At 40.9% G+C, this 19,649-nt stretch overlaps 1 protein-coding gene across 2 annotated transcripts in view; it reads left to right on the plus strand.

Moving 5' to 3' along the window:
* Positions 1–19,649, plus strand: part of TAFA5 (TAFA chemokine like family member 5) — a 657,885-nt gene that overhangs the window by 187,250 nt on the left and 450,986 nt on the right. Inside the window, exon 2 of one of the 2 annotated variants that reach the window (XM_068276330.1) lies at positions 15,818–15,889. The exons of the other annotated variant lie outside the window; for it this stretch is intronic. Within the exon in view, the coding sequence (XP_068132431.1) occupies positions 15,823–15,889 (67 nt within the window). The 5' untranslated portion in view covers positions 15,818–15,822. The remainder of the gene's footprint in view (positions 1–15,817; positions 15,890–19,649) is intronic. 2 annotated transcript variants of the gene reach the window in all.

Here is a 19,649-nt window from a genome sequence, read left to right on the forward strand (position 1 = left end):
ATGTGATATGTATTCATTGCATTGATAAAGGTCAGTGAAGACTGAAACTTCTGCTGTATTGCTGTGACTTCTGAATTGATCTAAAAAATGAGCTTGTGTGCTGCAACCTTGGACTTTGTAACAGACATCATCAAGACAAAAAGACAAATATGATTTATATTGCGCTTTTCTCCTGGCGGACTCAAGGCGCCAGAGCAGCAGCCACTAGGACGCGCTCTATAGGCAGTAGTAGTGTTAGGGAGACTTGCCAAAGGTCTCCTACTGAATAGGTGTTGGCTTACTGAACAGGCAGAGCCGAGATTCAAACCCTGGTATCCTGTGTCAGAGGCAGATCCCTTAACCATTACACCATCCATGCAGCTTTACACACTGTGGTTAAACTCACTAATAACTGTAGCAAACAAGGAACATATTAGTACTTTTTAGTTATTTAGTTGACTAGGTTGAAAAAAGATGTGTCCATCAAGTTCATCCTTACAAATCATCTCCCTGACTGGATCAAAGCATCATCCTCCTACAACTAGCTGTCATTGTTAAGGAAACATTGAAAAGCCCTTTAAAATGCAACTTTAGAATTTGCCATGACTACTTCCTTTGGGAAGATATTCTTGGATTTGGATTAATTTATACCTGTTAATTATGTAACCTACAGTATAGCTATTTTTGTTTTCAAGCTAAACAAGCTAAGTTTGTGTAACCTTTCTTGGTAAGAGAGACTTTCCATCCCACTGATTTAGTTTCCCCTTTGTACCAGATCACACATTATGCAATCATTGCAGCGCATACAGTGAATCATACAGTCAGTGAAAACGTGTGCATTATGCAGTAATGCACTGTGTTGGGATAATAGAGTAGTTGGATTGCATTTTGCCAGACGCATTCTGAAGGACTTTCTGGGTTAAAAGGCCTCAGTTACATCACACTGCATTGCAGCAGCACTATGAACTTAGCCTAAAGGTTAGTCCGAGATTTATTGTAGGTTCTTAATGTTTTAGGCTTATTGAATGAGTTTGTGTCAGTAAATTTTGAAAGTTTGCATTATGTACACACCTAGTCTCATAGGTAATGATCAGGTTAAAGAATACAACCAATCAATTTTTTTTATTCCAAAACAACAGCAGCAGCCTGTGTCATTTTACTCTCTCCTGTAGATCATTTTAATGGATAGATGTATTTATAGAACATTACCCTTTAACCTCCTTAGCGGTATGGACGAGCTCAACTCGTCCATTACCGCCGGAGGGTGCCGTTAAGGCCCCGCTGGGCCGATTTTGCAAATTTTTTTTAAATCATGCAGCTAGCACTTTGCTAGCTGCGTGGGGGATTCGATCACCACTGCTCGCCGCCAATCCGACGCTACCCGGTGCAAAAGGAGCCCCCCGCATACCCCGTGCGCAGCCTGGTCAATTAAGTGCCAGGCAGCGTTGTGGGGCCGATCGGGACTCCGGATGACGTCACGACGTCGATGACATCATCACGATCAGCGCCATGGCGACGGGGGAGGCCCTAAAGGAAATACCGTTCAGAATGGGATTTCCGGACAAGCTAATGCGCCGGCGGTGATCGAAGGGTAGGGAGGGACGCCGCAAGGAGGGGGGAATCATGTAGCTAGTGCTAGGCTAGCTACATGATTAAAAAAAAAATTAAAAAAAGCAAAAAATAGTGCTGCGCTGCCACCCTGGCGATGTTAATAGAACGCCAGGGTGGTTAATTGCCACTTCTTATTTTTACCAACACTCTTTCACAGTGCCCTGTATCTGTATGCAGGCGTAGAGGATGTTAGACCCAGATTTAGTGGCCTAGCTACATTTACTGCCACAGTTAGCGCTGTTTACACTACTCTAAATGCTCCTTCCAGAAGACAGAGCTTGCCAATTGCAAGCTCCTTTGTGTAGTGAGTGATTCCGTAAGTAATGTATAGGATATATTTTCTGCTTTGGTAAAGGGTTTATTTTATATGCTAATGCAAAACAAATAACAAGATCATTCAGAAGATGCAATTTTCTGTACCATTTAGTTGTCTTATTTTCCATTCTTAATGTGCTAGTTTGCAATTAAGTGAATAAAAAGTTTACATAAACTGCTTTGTTTTGTTCAGATGATGTAATGATTTCACTTTCAAATTCTTTGAATAGAGCCATAATAATATGCCTGGCAATCACTATAATGAAATCCTTACCTCCCTTACTGCTCTAACACTCATTCATAACAAAATGCTAATAAAGCTGGCTTTGTTTATTTCCCTCTGATTTTCTTTCATATACCCAAATTATTATGATCTTACAATAGTACTGCACCACAAAAGAGTACAACACTAACTAATTAGCTAAGGTCCATGTTAGACCTACTGTGGTCTACAGTATATGCTCAGCATATGGCTATTATTCAGGTATAACATAAAATCATAGTTTAAAGCAAACCTGTGTCACAAATAAGCTGAATTCGTGTGCAGATGCAGTGAGTGATAATAAGGCCATGTCTTCTATTCATTTTCTTATTTACGGTCTATAGATTTTCTAATTCATGTTTTTAATCAATCTCTCCTGAAGGGGTGGATAGGAAGTCATGCTCTATTCTTTTCATACACCTTGATCTATGTATGTGAGAATTTCCCCCGGAATTATATATTGCAACTCCAATTACCGTATTTTCCGGACTATAAGACACACGTTTTCTTTCTCAAAACAGGGGGCAAAAGTGTGTGTGCCTTACAAACCGAATATGCGGTAAAATGATGTGCCGACTGCACAGGGAAGCACTTACCACACCAGTGCCGTGATCCTCTCCCAGTTCGCTCCTGTCCTGCTTCATCACATGTTCCTTTTCTCCTTCAGCATCTTCCAAAATAGCTTTACACTGCTGCCACTATACAGCTCCAGGATCCTCCAATCCACGTGGCCTCCGTACTTCAATTGGTCCAGCTACTGTAACACCAGTGGTGTACATGCACCGGAGTTATACCTAATAATAGGTTAGTATTTTTCCCCCCTGATTTTTTTTTACCTCTAAACCTAGATGCGACTTTTATTCCAGAGCATCTTATATTCTGATAAATATGGCAAATAGTGGCATAAACGCTTAATACTGCCTTCACCGGCATAAACTAATCCTAAGGTTAGCGAAAGTTGTTTTGTGCACTCATGGGGGAGAAGGGACAGGAAGAAGCCAGACGGGTGGTCAAACCAATGGGATGCCGCAGTGGTGAGTGTAAGCTGCCCAGAGATGCCTAGCCTTGTGGGGAACTGTTAAGTGTATGTTGACATATGGCAAAATAAATAATTGGTTTTAAGTAAGTGAAAGAATGTTGTAGTTTTATATTTCTACTGAGGCATAACTTGTCTCCCTTTATAATATTTTCACAGGTTTGCTTAATTTACACAACGTAGACACAGGATCATGTTACACCCAAAACATTGCTCATTGGTCAATGTCATTTAGACTCACTATTAATATAATAGCAGAGTACTGAAGGCTTATTTAAATTCAGCCATGCAAAATATAGGTGAACAGCTACTTAGTAAACATGAATATACACTACTCAAGTGTTTTGTCTGCCTTTTCCCAAGCTTTAATTTTCTGTTTATCTCATGTTTGTGGGCAACTTTAGGTGGATCAATCAACAATTATTTTAGATTCATCCTCTTAAAATATCATGTTATTCTTACTTTTTGTGAAGGAGGCCAGATGAAATTGTACCATTTTTTTTAATTGCAACCTTTCCCCATTTGCCAAATTTCCCACAAGTTAGGTAATTCAGATTTAGGGCTGTGTCACACGCCAAGCGGGATTCCATAACACTTGTGCTGTGCCTGCCTACAGTTGGCAAATCACTAGTACAGTGGCTCCCCATGGGAGTATTTACACTGCAGTATTTGCAATCACAAAAGTGCTGCATGATTCTCAATGTGAAACAGCACTTATTTCATTTTGTCTTGCCCCTATTTTAATAGAGGAGTGTAGATCTCAAGTTAAAGCTTTTGCTTTGGGATTTTATGATATGCAGCTCAGTAAAAACATGAGTTTGCTATTCTTCCCAATGGTGATAGGCAGTGGCCATTTTTTTAAATAAGCAATCTTATATTTAAAAAGCATGTTCTCAACTGCATATATTTAGATATTTCCCTGATCTCATTAACATCGCAAAATCATTTAACATGGCAACTGTATATAAGTATAAAAATCAGTCAGTCAGGGAATGTTACCATTTTTTTTTCAAGTGTCATTTTTAGAATAAACCTTCTAGATTTTTATATTATACGAAGGCTTATAAGAAAAGCTTTAACCTCCCTGGCGGTTAATTTTTTTTTTTAAATGGTCAAAAAAACCTTTTTTGTAAATTTTTTTTTTGTTTCATGTAAAGCTACCAGAGTGGTAGCTACATGAAACACCACTAGAGGGCGCATGTGGCCCTCTAGTCCGATCGCCGCCGGCAACAATAGCAAACAGGGGAGCGCGTATATAACGCGTTCCCCTGTTTGGCTTCTCCTGTCGCCATGGCGACATGCGCGCACAGCACTTTACATGGTGGAAATCGCCCCACCAGGGGCTGAGATATCTCCCTGCGCGGCATAGCCCGAGCTCAGCTCGCGCTTACCGCCAGGGAGGTTAAAATGAGACCTACCACATCACATCACAAACAATATGAGAGAAAACAAATGTATATGATATTAGACAAACTGGGAATGTTTTTAAAGGTTGTAACTCAAAAACCAAAGAGTTAAGAGTGCTAAGCTGCATGTTTTTATTTGGCCATGGCATTAACAACTGTTTAAATAAATATTAAATTCTGAAGACATGTTGCCATAAAGTATTTAGTGTCATGCTTAGTTGACATGGAATGACTCAGCATTTGATTGGTAAAAAGCTTTTGCCTTACCCTCTAACATACATCCGTTCTATTTTCGCCTTCCTTAAAAGCTCCAGGATCGACAATATAAATGTCATTATAGTGAAAGAGTCATGACTGCTTTCATAGAATATTTGTTGATATCTGCACTGTACTCTTATTTTTCTGCTGTGCTGCAAGGGTCATGGCAGGCATCTCTGATCTCGGCAAACAGCACAGATTTCTGTTTTATGAATGCCTTCTGGTAATTCCCCTTCCTTGCATGCAGAGAATGGAGCCACTAATCGTGATGAATTGCCTTTTCATAATTCTCTATATATTCTTCTGTCAGCTTCTTGCATAGATCTCCAGAAAGATGGCGTGTTTAAGACCTCACGTTTCTCCCATTTGTAATATGTTATTGTTAGCTCTTACAAACCTCCTATGTAAATGGCAAATGTGACTAAGAGTATTTTGCTCTTTAACTGTCTTTAGCAGTGTTTACATGCGATAACACTGTTCGCTTTTAACTGTTGCACAAATTAAATTGCAGGCATGGTGGCAGCATCTGTTACATACAGATATCCACTTAAACTTTCCAAAGCAAATAAAACATGGCAGTCAGGTACTTTAAGTCAGAGTTATGCCAGTATCATATGATAAAGCCTTTTCATTATACCATTTGCTGTTTGATTCTGGGCATTCCATGCCCTAAGATCTAAAAGTCTTATACCAAAAAGTAGTTGGGGCACAATGTTAGCACATTTCCAGATTATGCCTTGTGCATTCAGATGTGGCTTTATGTCTTTGGCTGAATTTTCATTTTCAAATACTAATTAAACAGAAAAAAAGAATACCAAAGTGAATTACCCCCAAATGGTTGATAAATGGAGTGTTTTGCCCAAGGGTCAGCATTAGGAGTTCTTCTTAAGGGGCATATCTAAGTGTGTGCCTCTACTGTGACACATCACCAGCTTGTACTACAACTAAAACTCAACTATAACAGTATAAACAGAGCAATACCTAATTCATTTGATAAATAACTTGATGTTTATGACCTTGGCCTTTCCTTTATCTATTCTATTCAGTCTCCTTACAAACACCTTTTCTTTTTCAGGGCTCTCAAAAACAAGTAAATAAGTATCAGTTTAGCCCTCTGGTATGCATGTTTACTCAGTAGAGTTTCAGCAGTATTTGTGTTTGTTTGGCCTGTTTTATATGAAGCATTGTCTAAAGATTCTTGGTTGATATCATTGGAATTATTCATTCTGCTCACTCAGCCATACTGACTTTTCAAAAAGCAGTAGGAGTGCCCATTTGATCCAGTTCAGACATTCCACTTTTGGCCTGTGGGCGAGCTATGTTCCCTTCTGAATATAGCTTACTGACCCAACAACCCTTGATTAATTTTATGAATATCACCACCTCTTTTTTTTCCCTTTCCCATCCCTTTGGATTGTAAGCTCTCAAGGCTGGAGTTCTCTGCCTCTTGTGTCTTATAAAATGCTGTATGTTTTATACATCAACATACAATTGTTTGCTCTGACTCTCTTACTAATGGGTTTTGGACCAATCGATCTCCTTTTTGGGGTTTCCTGTGGCTAGGATGGTTTATAACCCAAGAGATCTAGGAAACAGGCACCTTCAGCAAGGCCAGTGCTGCTGCTCCTTGCCTTGCTGCCTGCTGCTGTTTGCTATTGGGTAGAGCCTCAGCTGGATGTGCCTGGGGCTTCCTCTTCCACATTGGAATCTATGAAGCAGCAGAGTTGAACCTTGATGGCCTGATAGTATACGTCTCATCAACAAGTATATCTGCCTGTTGTTTGTTTATTGTTCGTATCATTGGAGTCTGCCTGTTGTTTGTTAAAAATCAGCAATATGTTAAATGTACTACTAACAATTATTGCTTAGAAAGTTAGCATGTATATGTTTGTGTTGTTTTCCTCAGGGCCATATATGACAAATCCCACATCAAAGGCAACAGCCTTACCAGCATGCTACCAAGCTGACCTGGTAAGGATTACAAGTCCTGTCATTTCATGGAGACACATAATTTATACAGGAATTCTTGGAAATTTAGTCAGGCATCTTTTCTTCCTTTTTTAGTCATGGTCACACTTAAAAGGAACCTGAAGTGAGAGGAATGTTGCCGGCTGCCATCTTCATTCTCTAATAATGCCAGTTGGCTGACTTGTGTGCTGATTCTCTGTCTTTAATACTTGAAAACACTGGCCCAGAATAGGCATGCCAATCAGATGCTTTGGCTCAAACACTGGCGCTATGCTTGTTGCAGACGTGTGACTCAAGAACAATTAAAGCCAAAAGCTCAGCATGGTAGCCAGGCAACTAGCATTGCTTAAAAGGATATGAAGAAGGCAGTCTCCATATTCATCTTTCTTCAGACTCCCTTTAACATGCCTACCCAACAGCTAAATCTGGAGAGGAAAGAATTCATGTTGTATGGGTATTCTGTTAACCACGTTCCTTCTGATTATCCTGATTGCAATTGGAATTTGTTTAGTGACTTGATGTTTGGAATACAGTCTATCTATGGCCTCTGAGACTTCAACTAAACCTCAGGGACATTGATTATATATAAATCTTAAGAGGATTAATGCTGTAGACCTTCCTGATGTCAGTTCCTGCCCTCCTTCAAACTCACCCTTCTCCAGAGATTGGCAATGCTGCTGGAAATAGATACCTCTCCCTGTGCCTATAACAATGGTCACCCTTCTGTGCCGTGTACTCCAAACTCCAAGGGGGAGTATACCAAGTCCCAGCCTGATGACCTTGTGGGGCCAGGATTCAACACTCACAGCAGTGCAGGCTATATGGAGGATGGATTGAACCATAGTAGATCACTGGTACAAGAGTTCCAGAGTTTATCCTCAATTTGTGGGAATGCTAATATAGAACACATTTAAATGCAACCACTACATATGATCAGTTGATTGCAATTAATAGAGAGTTTCTTGGGCTATGCTCTGATTTCCCCACAGATGTGGTTATTTTTAAACTAAATATATCTTTCAATGATTTCATGTTTACATGTGTGCCCAATATGAGAGTTCAAAATTCAGCTCCCTCAGTCTTGTCAGGTGTCATCTCTGAATGGCATAGGAAAGGAAGTGATATCTTCCTACTCTATTCTAGCTTAAAGGACATCCAAAAGGAAAATAAACTGATAAGAAAAACAATTGTAACTGTCCCCCTTCTCCTAAACATGACTTTTTTAGATATTCCACAGTTTTATTGTATATTTAAATCTAGTCTTTAAAGTTTTTAATGTTTCATTGTCTCTGCTCAAAGACACCTACACTGAAGTATGGTAAAGCTCAAATCTATGAATTATTGACCTTTTTTTCTCTTTCCTGCTCCAGGAAGGCATTTACTAACAGGAAAGTATTTTATGACTGTAATTACTTATCAATAGGGGTTATGCTGTTATTTGCATATCTGGGGCCATATCTAATTCACTTTTTCACCTGAGTTTTCTCCTAAGAGATATTTTTAAACTTGACAATAAAATGCCTTTTAAGCCATCAACAAGCAAGAAAATATTCAAAATCATTTTGATAGTCTTTTTTTACCTACTTTTTAGTATTTTTTTAGTTGAAAAAGGCTGGAAAGTTATTTTAAATTGAAAGAAGAAAAATTATCTCCTGGGAGAAAAGTCAGGTGAAAAAAGTGAATTGCATATAGCCCCTGGTGTTTAACTCTTTCAGGCAGAGAAAGAAAAAAAAAAGGAACGCAGCCTAGTTATGTGTGTGTTTGACACTATACATACACATGTTTATCTCATCATGTCATATGTCACCTCGGTTTTCCTTTAATAACCACCCTGGCGTTCTATTAAGATCGCCAGGGCGGCTGCGGGAGGTTTTTTTTTTAATTAAAAAAGAACTATTTCATGCAGCCAACTGAAAGTTGGCTGCATGAAAGCCCACTAGAGGGCGCTCCGGATGTGTTCTTCTGATCGCCTCCGGCGACCAGAAGTAACAGGGAAGGCTGCAATGAGCAGCCTTCCTTGTTTTGCTTACCTCGTCGCCATGGCGACGAGCGGAGTGACGTCATGGACGTCAGCCGACGTCCTGACGTCAGCCGCCTCCGATCCAGCCCTTAGCGCTGGCCGGAACTGTTTGTTCCGGCTACGCTGGGCTCAGGCGGCTGGGGGGACCATCTTTCGCCGCTGCACGTGGCGGATTGCCACGCTGCAGCGGCAATCAGGTAGCACACGCGGCTGGCAAAGTGCCGGCTGCGTGTGCTGCTTTTTATTTCATGCAAATCGGCCCAGCAGGGCCTGAGCGGCAGCCTCCGGCGGTAATGAACGAGCTGAGCTCGTCCATACCGCCCGGCTGGTTAAAATCTAACCCTGGTATTTAAGGTTTGTATTTATGCATTGGTTTAGGTAGGAATATGAGCTAGTGGAGAAGAGCTCTATATATGCTCATGACACTTCGGCTGCATACAGATGTGAAATCATAATCATAGTTCCTGAAATAATTTACAGTCATTGTTTTGAGTGGCAGTTTATAAGTGAGCAATGTACAGACACACAGCTCATCACACAATTGAGCATTATGCTCTGTTGTATGGGGGGTTGGGGGGGGGGGCAATCAAGTGGCGCCTTGCTATTGAAACTTTGACAGACACCTGAACACTCTAGATTTTTGGCTGAGACGATCACAAACAATTGCTTTGGCTGAGGAAAATCTAAAGTGTGTACATAGTTCCTTTTGTATTTACTTTTTTTTTAATAATAGAGTTCTAGAGTTCTGTTGGATGTCTTTGGTATGGGATTCTTTGTATATTTCTGTTCACACTCCAAAAGATGTAAAACTAACAGAAGAGGTACAGCGACTCAACAGCTGTAAAGTGTGCTCATTGTTAAATCAGCCACACAAAATAAGATTCATCACAATTTAATACAACTGATGGATAATGAAATGCTGACCTGTTTGTTTTTAAAGATTATACTCATGAGTAGACCGGTAAATTGCTAAATTAGTTTTCAGTTATTCTGTCTTTCCTCTGGAGAAAGCTGGTATATGCTTTTTTTGTCACTCTGATAAGTGGCCAGCACCTGGCTTAATTTATTGAGACCATACAATATTCAATTATACTGTATGTGAAATGCTGACTACTGTTTTTCCATCTTATAATGTCCGATACAGACAAAGGTAAGATGCAAAACAAGTCTGGTATATCATGTCTAAGCATCCCATGGTGCAGAATAATGAACTGACTGTATATTATAAGCACAATAAGAATGAAACAATAAAAATGAATAAACTAGGACTGGTGATCAGATCAACCAAGGCAAGCATAGCACATATATACATATATGGGTCAACGGTTCAAATCCCAGCCAGGTCAACATCTGCAAGGAGTTTGTATATTCTCTCCGTGTCTGCGTGGGTTTCCTCCAGGCACATCGGTTTCCTCCCACATCCTAAAAACATACAGATAAGTTAATTTGCTTACCCCTAAAATTGACCCTAGACTACAATACATACACTACACCAGGGTTAGGGAACCTATGGCTCGGGAGCCAGATGCGGCTCTTTTGATGGCTACATCTGGCTCACATATAAATCAGTAGGGGTTGATTTACTAAGCTACACTGCTCAAGCAATGCAGCTTAGTGTGGCAGAGCAAGTAAAATGTTCAGAGCAGGCACATTACTGCTGCAGCATGCACTACTAACTTTCTCACACGCCCCTCAAAACTAACAGCTGCTCCAATTGTCCCACTCTGGATCCTGTCAGGTCCAGTGTCTTTGTAGGACAAGATTCCTGACACTTTCATTTGCCCAATAGGCTGCCTGTCACTTGCGGGGGGGGTGGGGGGGGTCTCGTCCTCCAAAGGTAATCAACCCCCAAGTCAGCTAGCTAATTGTACAAGCTGTTAGTTGGTATTTCTCCTGTCTGGCTCTCTGGGAAATTGCTGATGTTGCTGAATTCCAAGAGAAGCTGAAAACGTGCCTAAAACTTCCCCCTGCCTAGCAGATCAACTGTGTACACATCACCATAGCAACAGGGACAGCCCTCTGCTGTGCATGAACACTATCCCAGTTTGAAAGATATTGTATGGCTCTTACAGAAGTACATTTTAAAATATGTGGCATTTATGGCTCACTCAGCCAAAAAGGTACCTGAACCCTGCACTACACGATACGTACATAGACATAGGACTAGATTGTTAACCCCCTCTGAGGGGCAGTTAGTGACTAGACTATATACTATGTACAGTGCTACGGAAGATATCGGCACTATAGAAATACTAAATAATAATAATAAATAACCTTGCATAATATTTAGATGACAAAATCATATTTAAAGATAAAAACCTCTTATCTATCTACTGTATATTAGCTAGCATGGTATTAACGTCTTATTGGGTAACCACTGATCTCACACACCTTTTTTATTATTTTAAAAATATTATTAAAGTAAAATTATGTTGCGCTGAAGTAAAGTTAGAAATGTGTATTTTTTCAGAAGATGTTTTCAGTAGTATTTTTTGGTTCATTTTAATAGAGCTAGAGGGTTTTTTTTTATTTTGTTTAACATATCTTCTGCTTTTTGCACATAAAAATTGTTACATGATGTCCAGAAGTCTTAGAATAAATATTTTCTAGAAATGCAAATCACACAGACACGGGGAAGTGGTCAAATTGATCAGCAGTTGCTGGATCTCATTGGCTACATTCCAAGTCTCTGAAAATATGCATGTTAGGATGTTTCCCCTCATACAGTATGAATACTACTACTACTACTATGGTATGGCATCCAAACAATGTAACTAGTGGAAGAAAGGTATATATTGGTTCTTTCAGCAACATATACAGTATTGCAGTAAAAAGATGTTTGTAAACAAAGTGTACATATGTACCTTGTTCCTACACAAGACATATACATAAGAAATAGATCCTCCGATGTTTAAACATATTCCTGAACAGAGCAGGAAACATAAAATTACTTCCTGACAGTTCAGGATAGCATTCAGTGTGTCTAGATAAAAGGTCCCTTTTGGAAGAAGGCACTGAAATTTGAAAATCTTATCACTGATAGGGAGTTTGAACACAGAGCTGTTGGGGAGGACAGTGCACGGTGTTTCCCTTTACACAAAAAGAAATAACAAGAAAAGTGATGCAAATTGGCCTCATTTGTGATAGTTTGTGGATTCAACCACCCACCCCCACCCTCTCCTTTTTTTTAATCAAACTGAATAATGTAGTTTATTTTCTTTGCAAAGAGTCCAGTAGAGGTCATAAGTACTTTCTACAGATACAACATTATGCATTTTTCATTGTTTAATAAAACTTACCATACACATTTCACAGATCTCTGGCTGAATTCACATCATAAAAAAAGTATGTATGACAACATTGTCACATAAATTCTCTAGCTTTTCAAAACATTAATAAACTGTATATCCAACTATCCTGTGTTCTTGATATTGTGCCTGTCTTAAATACACAGCTTATCCAGTGTAAAGTCTAGGTAGATAACAGAACCTAGATGTTCACTGAAGCTTGTGCAACTGTCACTAAGCTAAACCTTTCCAGCCTGGGTTACATAAAGTCTGGGAATCAATATACTCCAGGTGACTGTACTGTAAATTACTTTCTGGTTGCATTCATTCACTAACCATTCTGAGTCCACACTTTGACATACAGACAGGACAAGCTGTTAGTGTCTACGGCTAGTTTTCATTAAACGTTGCCCTAAAAGTATAACCTACAAAGTATATTAAATCAAATGGATTTAGTAATGCATGTAAACAAACCATGTACATTGCATACTGATAAAAAGCATGCTTTACCAGCCTGTTGTTTTGAACTTTTTATATCAACTTTGCCGATGCATAAAATAGCAATAAATAGCAGAATGTAGACAGTGTTGCCGCTCTCCTATCTTTCCTGCTTTATGGCTGGCAGTTGTTGTCGGCTAGTGGCTTTAGCTATTTATAATGCACTAAAAAGTATCTATTGTGCCTAAAGTTAGCCTCATTGACTTTTCCACCTTGAAGTTGGCATAACTTTGAGAGTCTCTGGAAGCCTTTTGTCTGCTGCCGCTTTCTTCAGTGCTGCTTTGTTAAATTTTTGTTCTGATCCCATGTTTAAAAATATTCTGACACTATAAATGATGTTTTTTTTTTGTTGTGTTTGTGAGCAGGAAGAGAGACCTTATACTATGGGCCTTTGACCTTCAGTAAGAGCTCAATTTGCTAACAGTAGTAAAAAGTAGGGCCGGCAATTGGCAGAGAATCCTAAGCAAAAATTGGCCCAATACTGTCTTGTTCAACCAGCTCAAATGCTGGCAACCAGTTTTGCAAATAACAAGAAACATATGCAGAATATTTTGCATTGCAAATGAGTCGAAAACACAGAATCCTTTATCCTCATTTGTTATGTTAACATTTGCTGAAATTATGAACATATTTGACAATTATGTTTGCAGTCTTGTAATTCAGTGGTCTGAAAGCCAACCTTTTTAATAAAACAGATTTCACAGACATTGGATTGTTTGGCATGTGCTCTTGAAATAGGACTCTGATCTTGTACAAAAGCTAAAATTGGGATGCCGAAGCTGATTTGTCTGTTTAGATATATTAATAAGTCTCAAATGTATCAGTATTTGGTACCAGTAGTTGATTTCGGTGACAAATTTCAATGACCTAATGAATCTTGTGTGCGAGCTGAAGCAGTTTATCACTTTATTGAGCTCCTTAGATGAAGATCTGAAAAGACATCTGCAGTGTTGTGCTATTTGGGAGTAAATTGCTAATTTTAATGCACTGCATCTTTCTGACAGTTCTGATTATCAGGGGTAGAGGTTATGGATGGCCAGTCATCCCATGTCAATTACAGAGCTGATTTTTATACAGCGCAAGTCGCTTAAGCAACTAATTATCACAATATTAAACTACAATGACTATCTGAAATTGCATATAAGCATTTTTCATAGCACAGCAGCTATATGAAAGTGTTGTGCAACTCTTACTTTGCTAGAGAAATAAAATAAAAAAAATCTCAATAAAGTCAGTAATAAGTGAGAAAATAGGAAAACTGTCTGGCTCAGATAGAAATGGGGGGTAAAAACTGCAGATGCCTCCTCCAAAGCAGCTCCTCTGTCATACCCTATGACATGAATTATAACCCCTGTCCACCCTTCATATGCACAACATTGGTAACGGACATAACTGCATGCATCTTAAGTTACTCTCCACCTCCTACAAACCTGAGTGCAATGATAATGCTTTATAAATACAAAATAACTATAGTGCCCCTCCCATTAATGCACAATAGAGGTGAAAGAGGCGCCTCTCATTGGCTCCCTATGCTGATGAAGTTTTTCCATTTGGCACTGTCATTGGCCTGAGGAAGGGGGCTTAGACCCATGAAACACGTTGCCTGTGCTTAGTAATAAAAATCTTTTGTTGTTACAAAGATTTTGTTATTTGAGATAAGCTACCTCCCGTTCTTTGATTTTTATTTGTTTTTAAAGAATTTTATACACACCAGGGTGCCTCTTTCACCCATATTGTGCTTATATACCCCCAACATATCCTGTTGGAGGGGTTCAGACAGACTGCATGTGGCTCACACCACTGGGGACAACTGTCGATTTTCCTAAGAGAGCGACCGCCTCCAGGTCCAGCTGGATCACCCCGAGGGAAGTTGGGTTTATGGTCTCCACCTGCTTCTTGCGGTCGGTTGCCCTTCTGCAACCAGCCTTTGTGAGTAGTTTTCATTATACCACTTATAGATCTTATACTAAAATGTATTACGCTATTGGGCTCCCGTCCTTTTTGTGTTTCCTGTGTCTTTTCTCCAGGGTGTCAAGACACCCCTACTATACCACTCCCATTAATGCAGCCGTGGTGGCCCATATTAGTCCACTGCTACACGTGACTGTCCTGGCCAGGCCTTCTCATGTCTGTCTCTCTCTCTGCCTCAGGAAGATAGGGACATATTGCAACAGGATCTGGATAGGATGGCTATATGGGCACATAGATGGCAGATGAAATTCAATGTTGAAAAATGTAAAGTCATGCATTTTGGTCGTACCAATGGTCTAGCACCATACAAAATAAATGGGATACAGTTGGGGACATCAAACTTGGCGAAGGACTTAGGAGTACTCATTGACAACAAGTTAAATAATTGCACTCAATGCCAAGCTGCTGCAGCTAAAGCTAACAAAATTTTGGAATGCATTAAAAGGGAAATAAAAACTCGAGATGCTAGCATAATATTGCCCCTGTTTAACTCTCTAGTAATGCCACATCTGGAATATGGAATTCAGTTCTGGGCACCACATTACAGGAAAGATATTGCTGTTTTAGAGCAGGTGCAGAGACGAGCAACAAAATTGATACGTGGGATGGAAGGTCTCACTTACCAAGAAAGGTTAGATAAACTGGGTATATTTAGACTAGAGAAAAGACGCCTTAGAGGGGATGTAATTAACATGTATAAATACATCAGAGGGCAATATAAAAGCTTGGTGGAGGAGCTTTTTGTCCCTAGGCCTTCTCAAAGGACTGGAGGACATGATCTGCGCATGGAGGAAAAACGTTTTAGCCATTTATTTAGGAAAGGGTTCTTTACAGTAAGAGTGATTAAGATGTGGAATGCATTGCCACAGGAAGTAGTTATGGCAAATTCTATACCTGCATTTAAAGGGGGCTTAGATGCTTTCCTTGCATTGAAAGACATCCATTGCAACAATTACTAGGTAATGCCTAATGATGTTGATCCAGGGATTTTATTTGATTGCCATCTGGAGTCGGGAAGGATTTTTTTTTCTTTTGGGGCTAATTGGACTATGCCTTGTAAGGGTTTTTTTGCCTTCCTCTGGATCAACAGGGATATGTGAGGGAGCAGGCTGGTGTTGTACTTTGTTCTCTGGTTGAACTCGATGGACGTATGTCTTTTTTCAACCCAAATAACTATGCAACTATGTCTTTTGTGTGTTGTCACAGAAACCATGGGAAGGCTGGGATACAGATGTGGGGAGAAGCCTGGTAGGACTGGTAGTTGGAAGTATGGAGTAGGTGAGGTAACTCTGTCAAATGGGTTCCCTACAGCCCTTGTACTACGTTCTGCATTGTGGGGGAGAAGTATGAATTTAAATTTTAGTGATTGGCCACAGTACTTTGTTTTGTATTTGAGTATGCACAATAAGTACATTTAAAAGTGTAAGAGGTTTATAGCCTTTTTAATTTTACCATTTATAAAATTAAGGTAATTACAAGTATTCAAGTCCATATGTGAAAAAGTGAGACCCATAATGCAGTTCTAAACCATGAGCATATGAATAATTCCTTCATGCTTCTATATGCTCCTATGTAGCTTTTTGAAGAGTAGCTTTATTGCACTCATGTAATAAGGCTGCTGACTTCTTCTCAAGGCCTCCCCATGGCCCCTACTGTATCTGCATGTACTCTTACTTTTATACACCAGTGCTGCCAGGCTGTGGGCATTTCTACACCCTCCTCTGCACCAATCCAGGAGTGGATGTGCCACCGCACAGGCAATGAGGGTGGGCTGGAAGTGCAATCATGTAAACATGATTGTGGGCATTTCCACACCACCCACCTCACCAATCCAGAGTGTGACATCACCTTGGGGATAGAGTGAGGGCTGGAAGTGCATTTAATTATTTTTTAGTTGTACGTCATATTATTTTACCTATATCATTGTTAACATGATTGTAATACAAAAGATGTAACAGAGATACTAACAAGTGTAAAAAACACATAAAAGATATATATATATATATATATATATATATATATACTGTATATGTATCCTCCTATTTGATGACTTACACAGTAAGTTTCAAAAATACTTCTTCAGGCAAAAAGAGAGCATCTGTGTGGCATAAAATGTACAATGCCTCTCAAATACTTTTTGCCGAAAGAAGTGGGCTGCATCCTGCGAAATGTGTCACACCCTAGAGTTTTATCTCAAAGGTGATAAACAAAACGTTTTTTTTTAAATTGACTGTCTGAGTCATCAAATAGAAGGTAAGTGCACTACTACTTGTTTTTTATATTAATAAAAACTTTATTTGTTGTTTTTACACTTTCTGGTGCCTCTGTTATATCTTTTGTATTACTGATTGTCCACCACTGGTGTTGCACCCCACCCCCCTTGTTACCACAGAAAGTGACTTCTTAAGTCCAAGTTGGGTGGGGTGTAATCCCCCACCTGCCCTTGCATAGGTTACCTTGGAGGTAACCCATACTTCTGAGTATATACACTTCCGCTTGATACGTCACATACTTCCTAATGCACTATTATACTACACTATATTGGGCTTTTGGTGGTGTTCTTGTTAAGCATGATTGTAGGTTCTCTTTTATTGTACAAAATTGTGAAATCCAGCTTGAAGATAGCTTTTCAGTCAGTTTTGGCCTTTATCCAGGGGAGTAACTAAGCCCCACCGGGCCCCCCTGCAGAATTTCAGAGCGGGCCCCCCCCCAGGGGCCCGCTCGTGGCCGGTTTTTGGGTGCTGGAGGGGTGGCAGCATGAGGGGAAAGCCTTGCCCACAGTCGGCGGGGAGAGGGGAAGTTCACCCCTCTCCCTCACCTCGGGGCTTTCCCCTGTGCGCTCCCCTCCAGCTAGTGAACCTGTGTGGGCAGCGAGCAGCAGCAGCGGCAGGATACATACCTTCTTCCTTGCGTTCCATCGCCGCCTTCTCGCTCTAGCGGCTGACGTCACTTCCGGAAGCGGAAGTGACGTCAGCCGCTAGAGCGAGAAGGCGGCGATGGAACGCAAGGAAGAAGGTATGTATCCTGCCGCCGCTGCTGCTCGCTGCCCACACAGGTTCACTAGCTGGAGGGGAGCACAGAGGGGAGAGCCCCGAAGTGAGGGAGAGGGGGGAACTTCCCCTCTCCCCGCCGACTGTGGGCAAGGCTTTCCCCTCATGCTGCCACCCCTCCAGCCCCCAAAAAACTGCCCCGAGCGGGCCCCAGGGGGGGGCCGGGCCCCCCCGCGGGCGCAGGCGCTGCAGGGCCTATTGTTACGCCCCTGTCTTTATCATTGCAAAACCTTTATGATTGAGTTTAAGGCAATAGTGTTACAGGAAACCCAGTGAAATTATATGAAAACCAAAACCACCAAAATCTTATTGTTCCTAAATCAGAGGTTAACTGCTGTGAAAATGCATGACAAAATGATCATTAGTTCCAGAAGAATCGACTGCTTTAGTCTTAAAGTGTACCAGAGATGGTACACTACAGCTAATTTATACTTACCCCGGTTTTCCTCCAGCCCCATGAGCAGCATTAAGTCCCTCGCCATCCTCCTCAGCCCCTCCGCTCTGGTGGTATGACTCCCGGTAATCTGGTCAGACAAGGGCTTTCTATGTATGTGCCCATGCCTCCTTCCCATCCCCTGGATTTTGGGAAGGCACAGAATGCTCCAGGTGACAGGAGCCTGACGAGGGCTGCGTGTGCGGTCCAGCTGCACATGCACAGGAGCCTGTGACTACCTGGGTTCCCTGGGAGTTGTAGCAGCTGAACGGAGGGCACTGAGAGGACAGTGGGGCTGGAGGAAGCCCCGGGTAAGTATAAATTAGGGATAGTGAGCCATCTCACATTCACTTTTAGTAAAATGCAAATGTGAACTTTTCTTGTAAAAGCGAACATTTTTTTACAATCCATTCTTTTTCCCAAAACTCCCTCTGAGTCCCCGATGCAATGTGCAACTTCACTGACAAATACGTGAATGTTAAAAACAATATAATTATTAATCCAACTTATTTTTCTTACTTTTCCAATACATTTACAAGTTATTGTTTAATGTGCTACTCCAGTCTCAGAATGTTCTCCTATAGCTATTTTGAAATGTAAGTGCCCTTTTCCACTGCTTGCACTTGGGTCTGATGTTTGGAACACATGCAATTTGCCAATTGCAAGGACGCTTGGTTTTCCATGCAAATCACAGTGCTCCCTGTCTAATACCTTGTTGCATATGCACAGTCTGCTGCATTCCTGGCGCAGTTGCCATTCATTGCAATCAAATTAGAATTTCCAAACACACCACAATTGAACCAAAAAGAGTTCCCATGGCTGTAGTGTGGGTTTGATCATTGCCCTTCACCCACTGTGAGGTTCCTCACCCTCCTTATGGACATTGTAGCATCACTGATTATCCTGTTGTAATTAAGGCCATGCTTTCTTAGGTACCCAGAGCATGCTCTTTCACATTAGTATAGTGCAGCAATAGAATTTCCTAAGATCTGTTTAACCTCCTTGGAGGTTATCATGAGTCAGGCTCGGGGTGGAAAAAAAACAAGCCAGGAGCGATAACCCCAAGTGTGACAGTGGCAGTCTTTCTCCTTCCTGTCCTCTGAGTCTCTGCATCCCTTGTGTGAGATCGCCGTTGGTCGTCATGATGACTGACGGCGATCTCACTACAGGGTTACAACGCCAACCGGAAGTTGGAGGGAGAACTGCAGTGCAAGATCCCAGGAAGGCGAGTAAGTGCTGGGGCTGCTGCCGATCTCTCTGTGGTGTAAGTCTAAAAGCCTGCAAATAAATTGCACTGCTTTTAGACCCTAAAATACAGAAAGAATCGGACAGCAAGGGGCGTTAAGCACATTCATTAGCATGGTCATACAGCATACTGGTGGGATGAGGGGTGAATGAGGAGATCCTGCAATATCAATCCACCCTGCAAGGCCAATGCATACTGCTAGATCATTGGAAGGTGATGAGTGACGTTGGAGGACAGCTGTTGACAGTCTAGATTTTAATGAATGATCGTTTCTGCTGAATTACATCTAAAGTGTTTACATAGCACAAG

Source organism: Hyperolius riggenbachi, chromosome 3 (genome assembly GCF_040937935.1).
Source record: "Hyperolius riggenbachi isolate aHypRig1 chromosome 3, aHypRig1.pri, whole genome shotgun sequence".
In the NCBI taxonomy this organism is placed as follows: Eukaryota; Metazoa; Chordata; class Amphibia; order Anura; family Hyperoliidae; genus Hyperolius; species Hyperolius riggenbachi.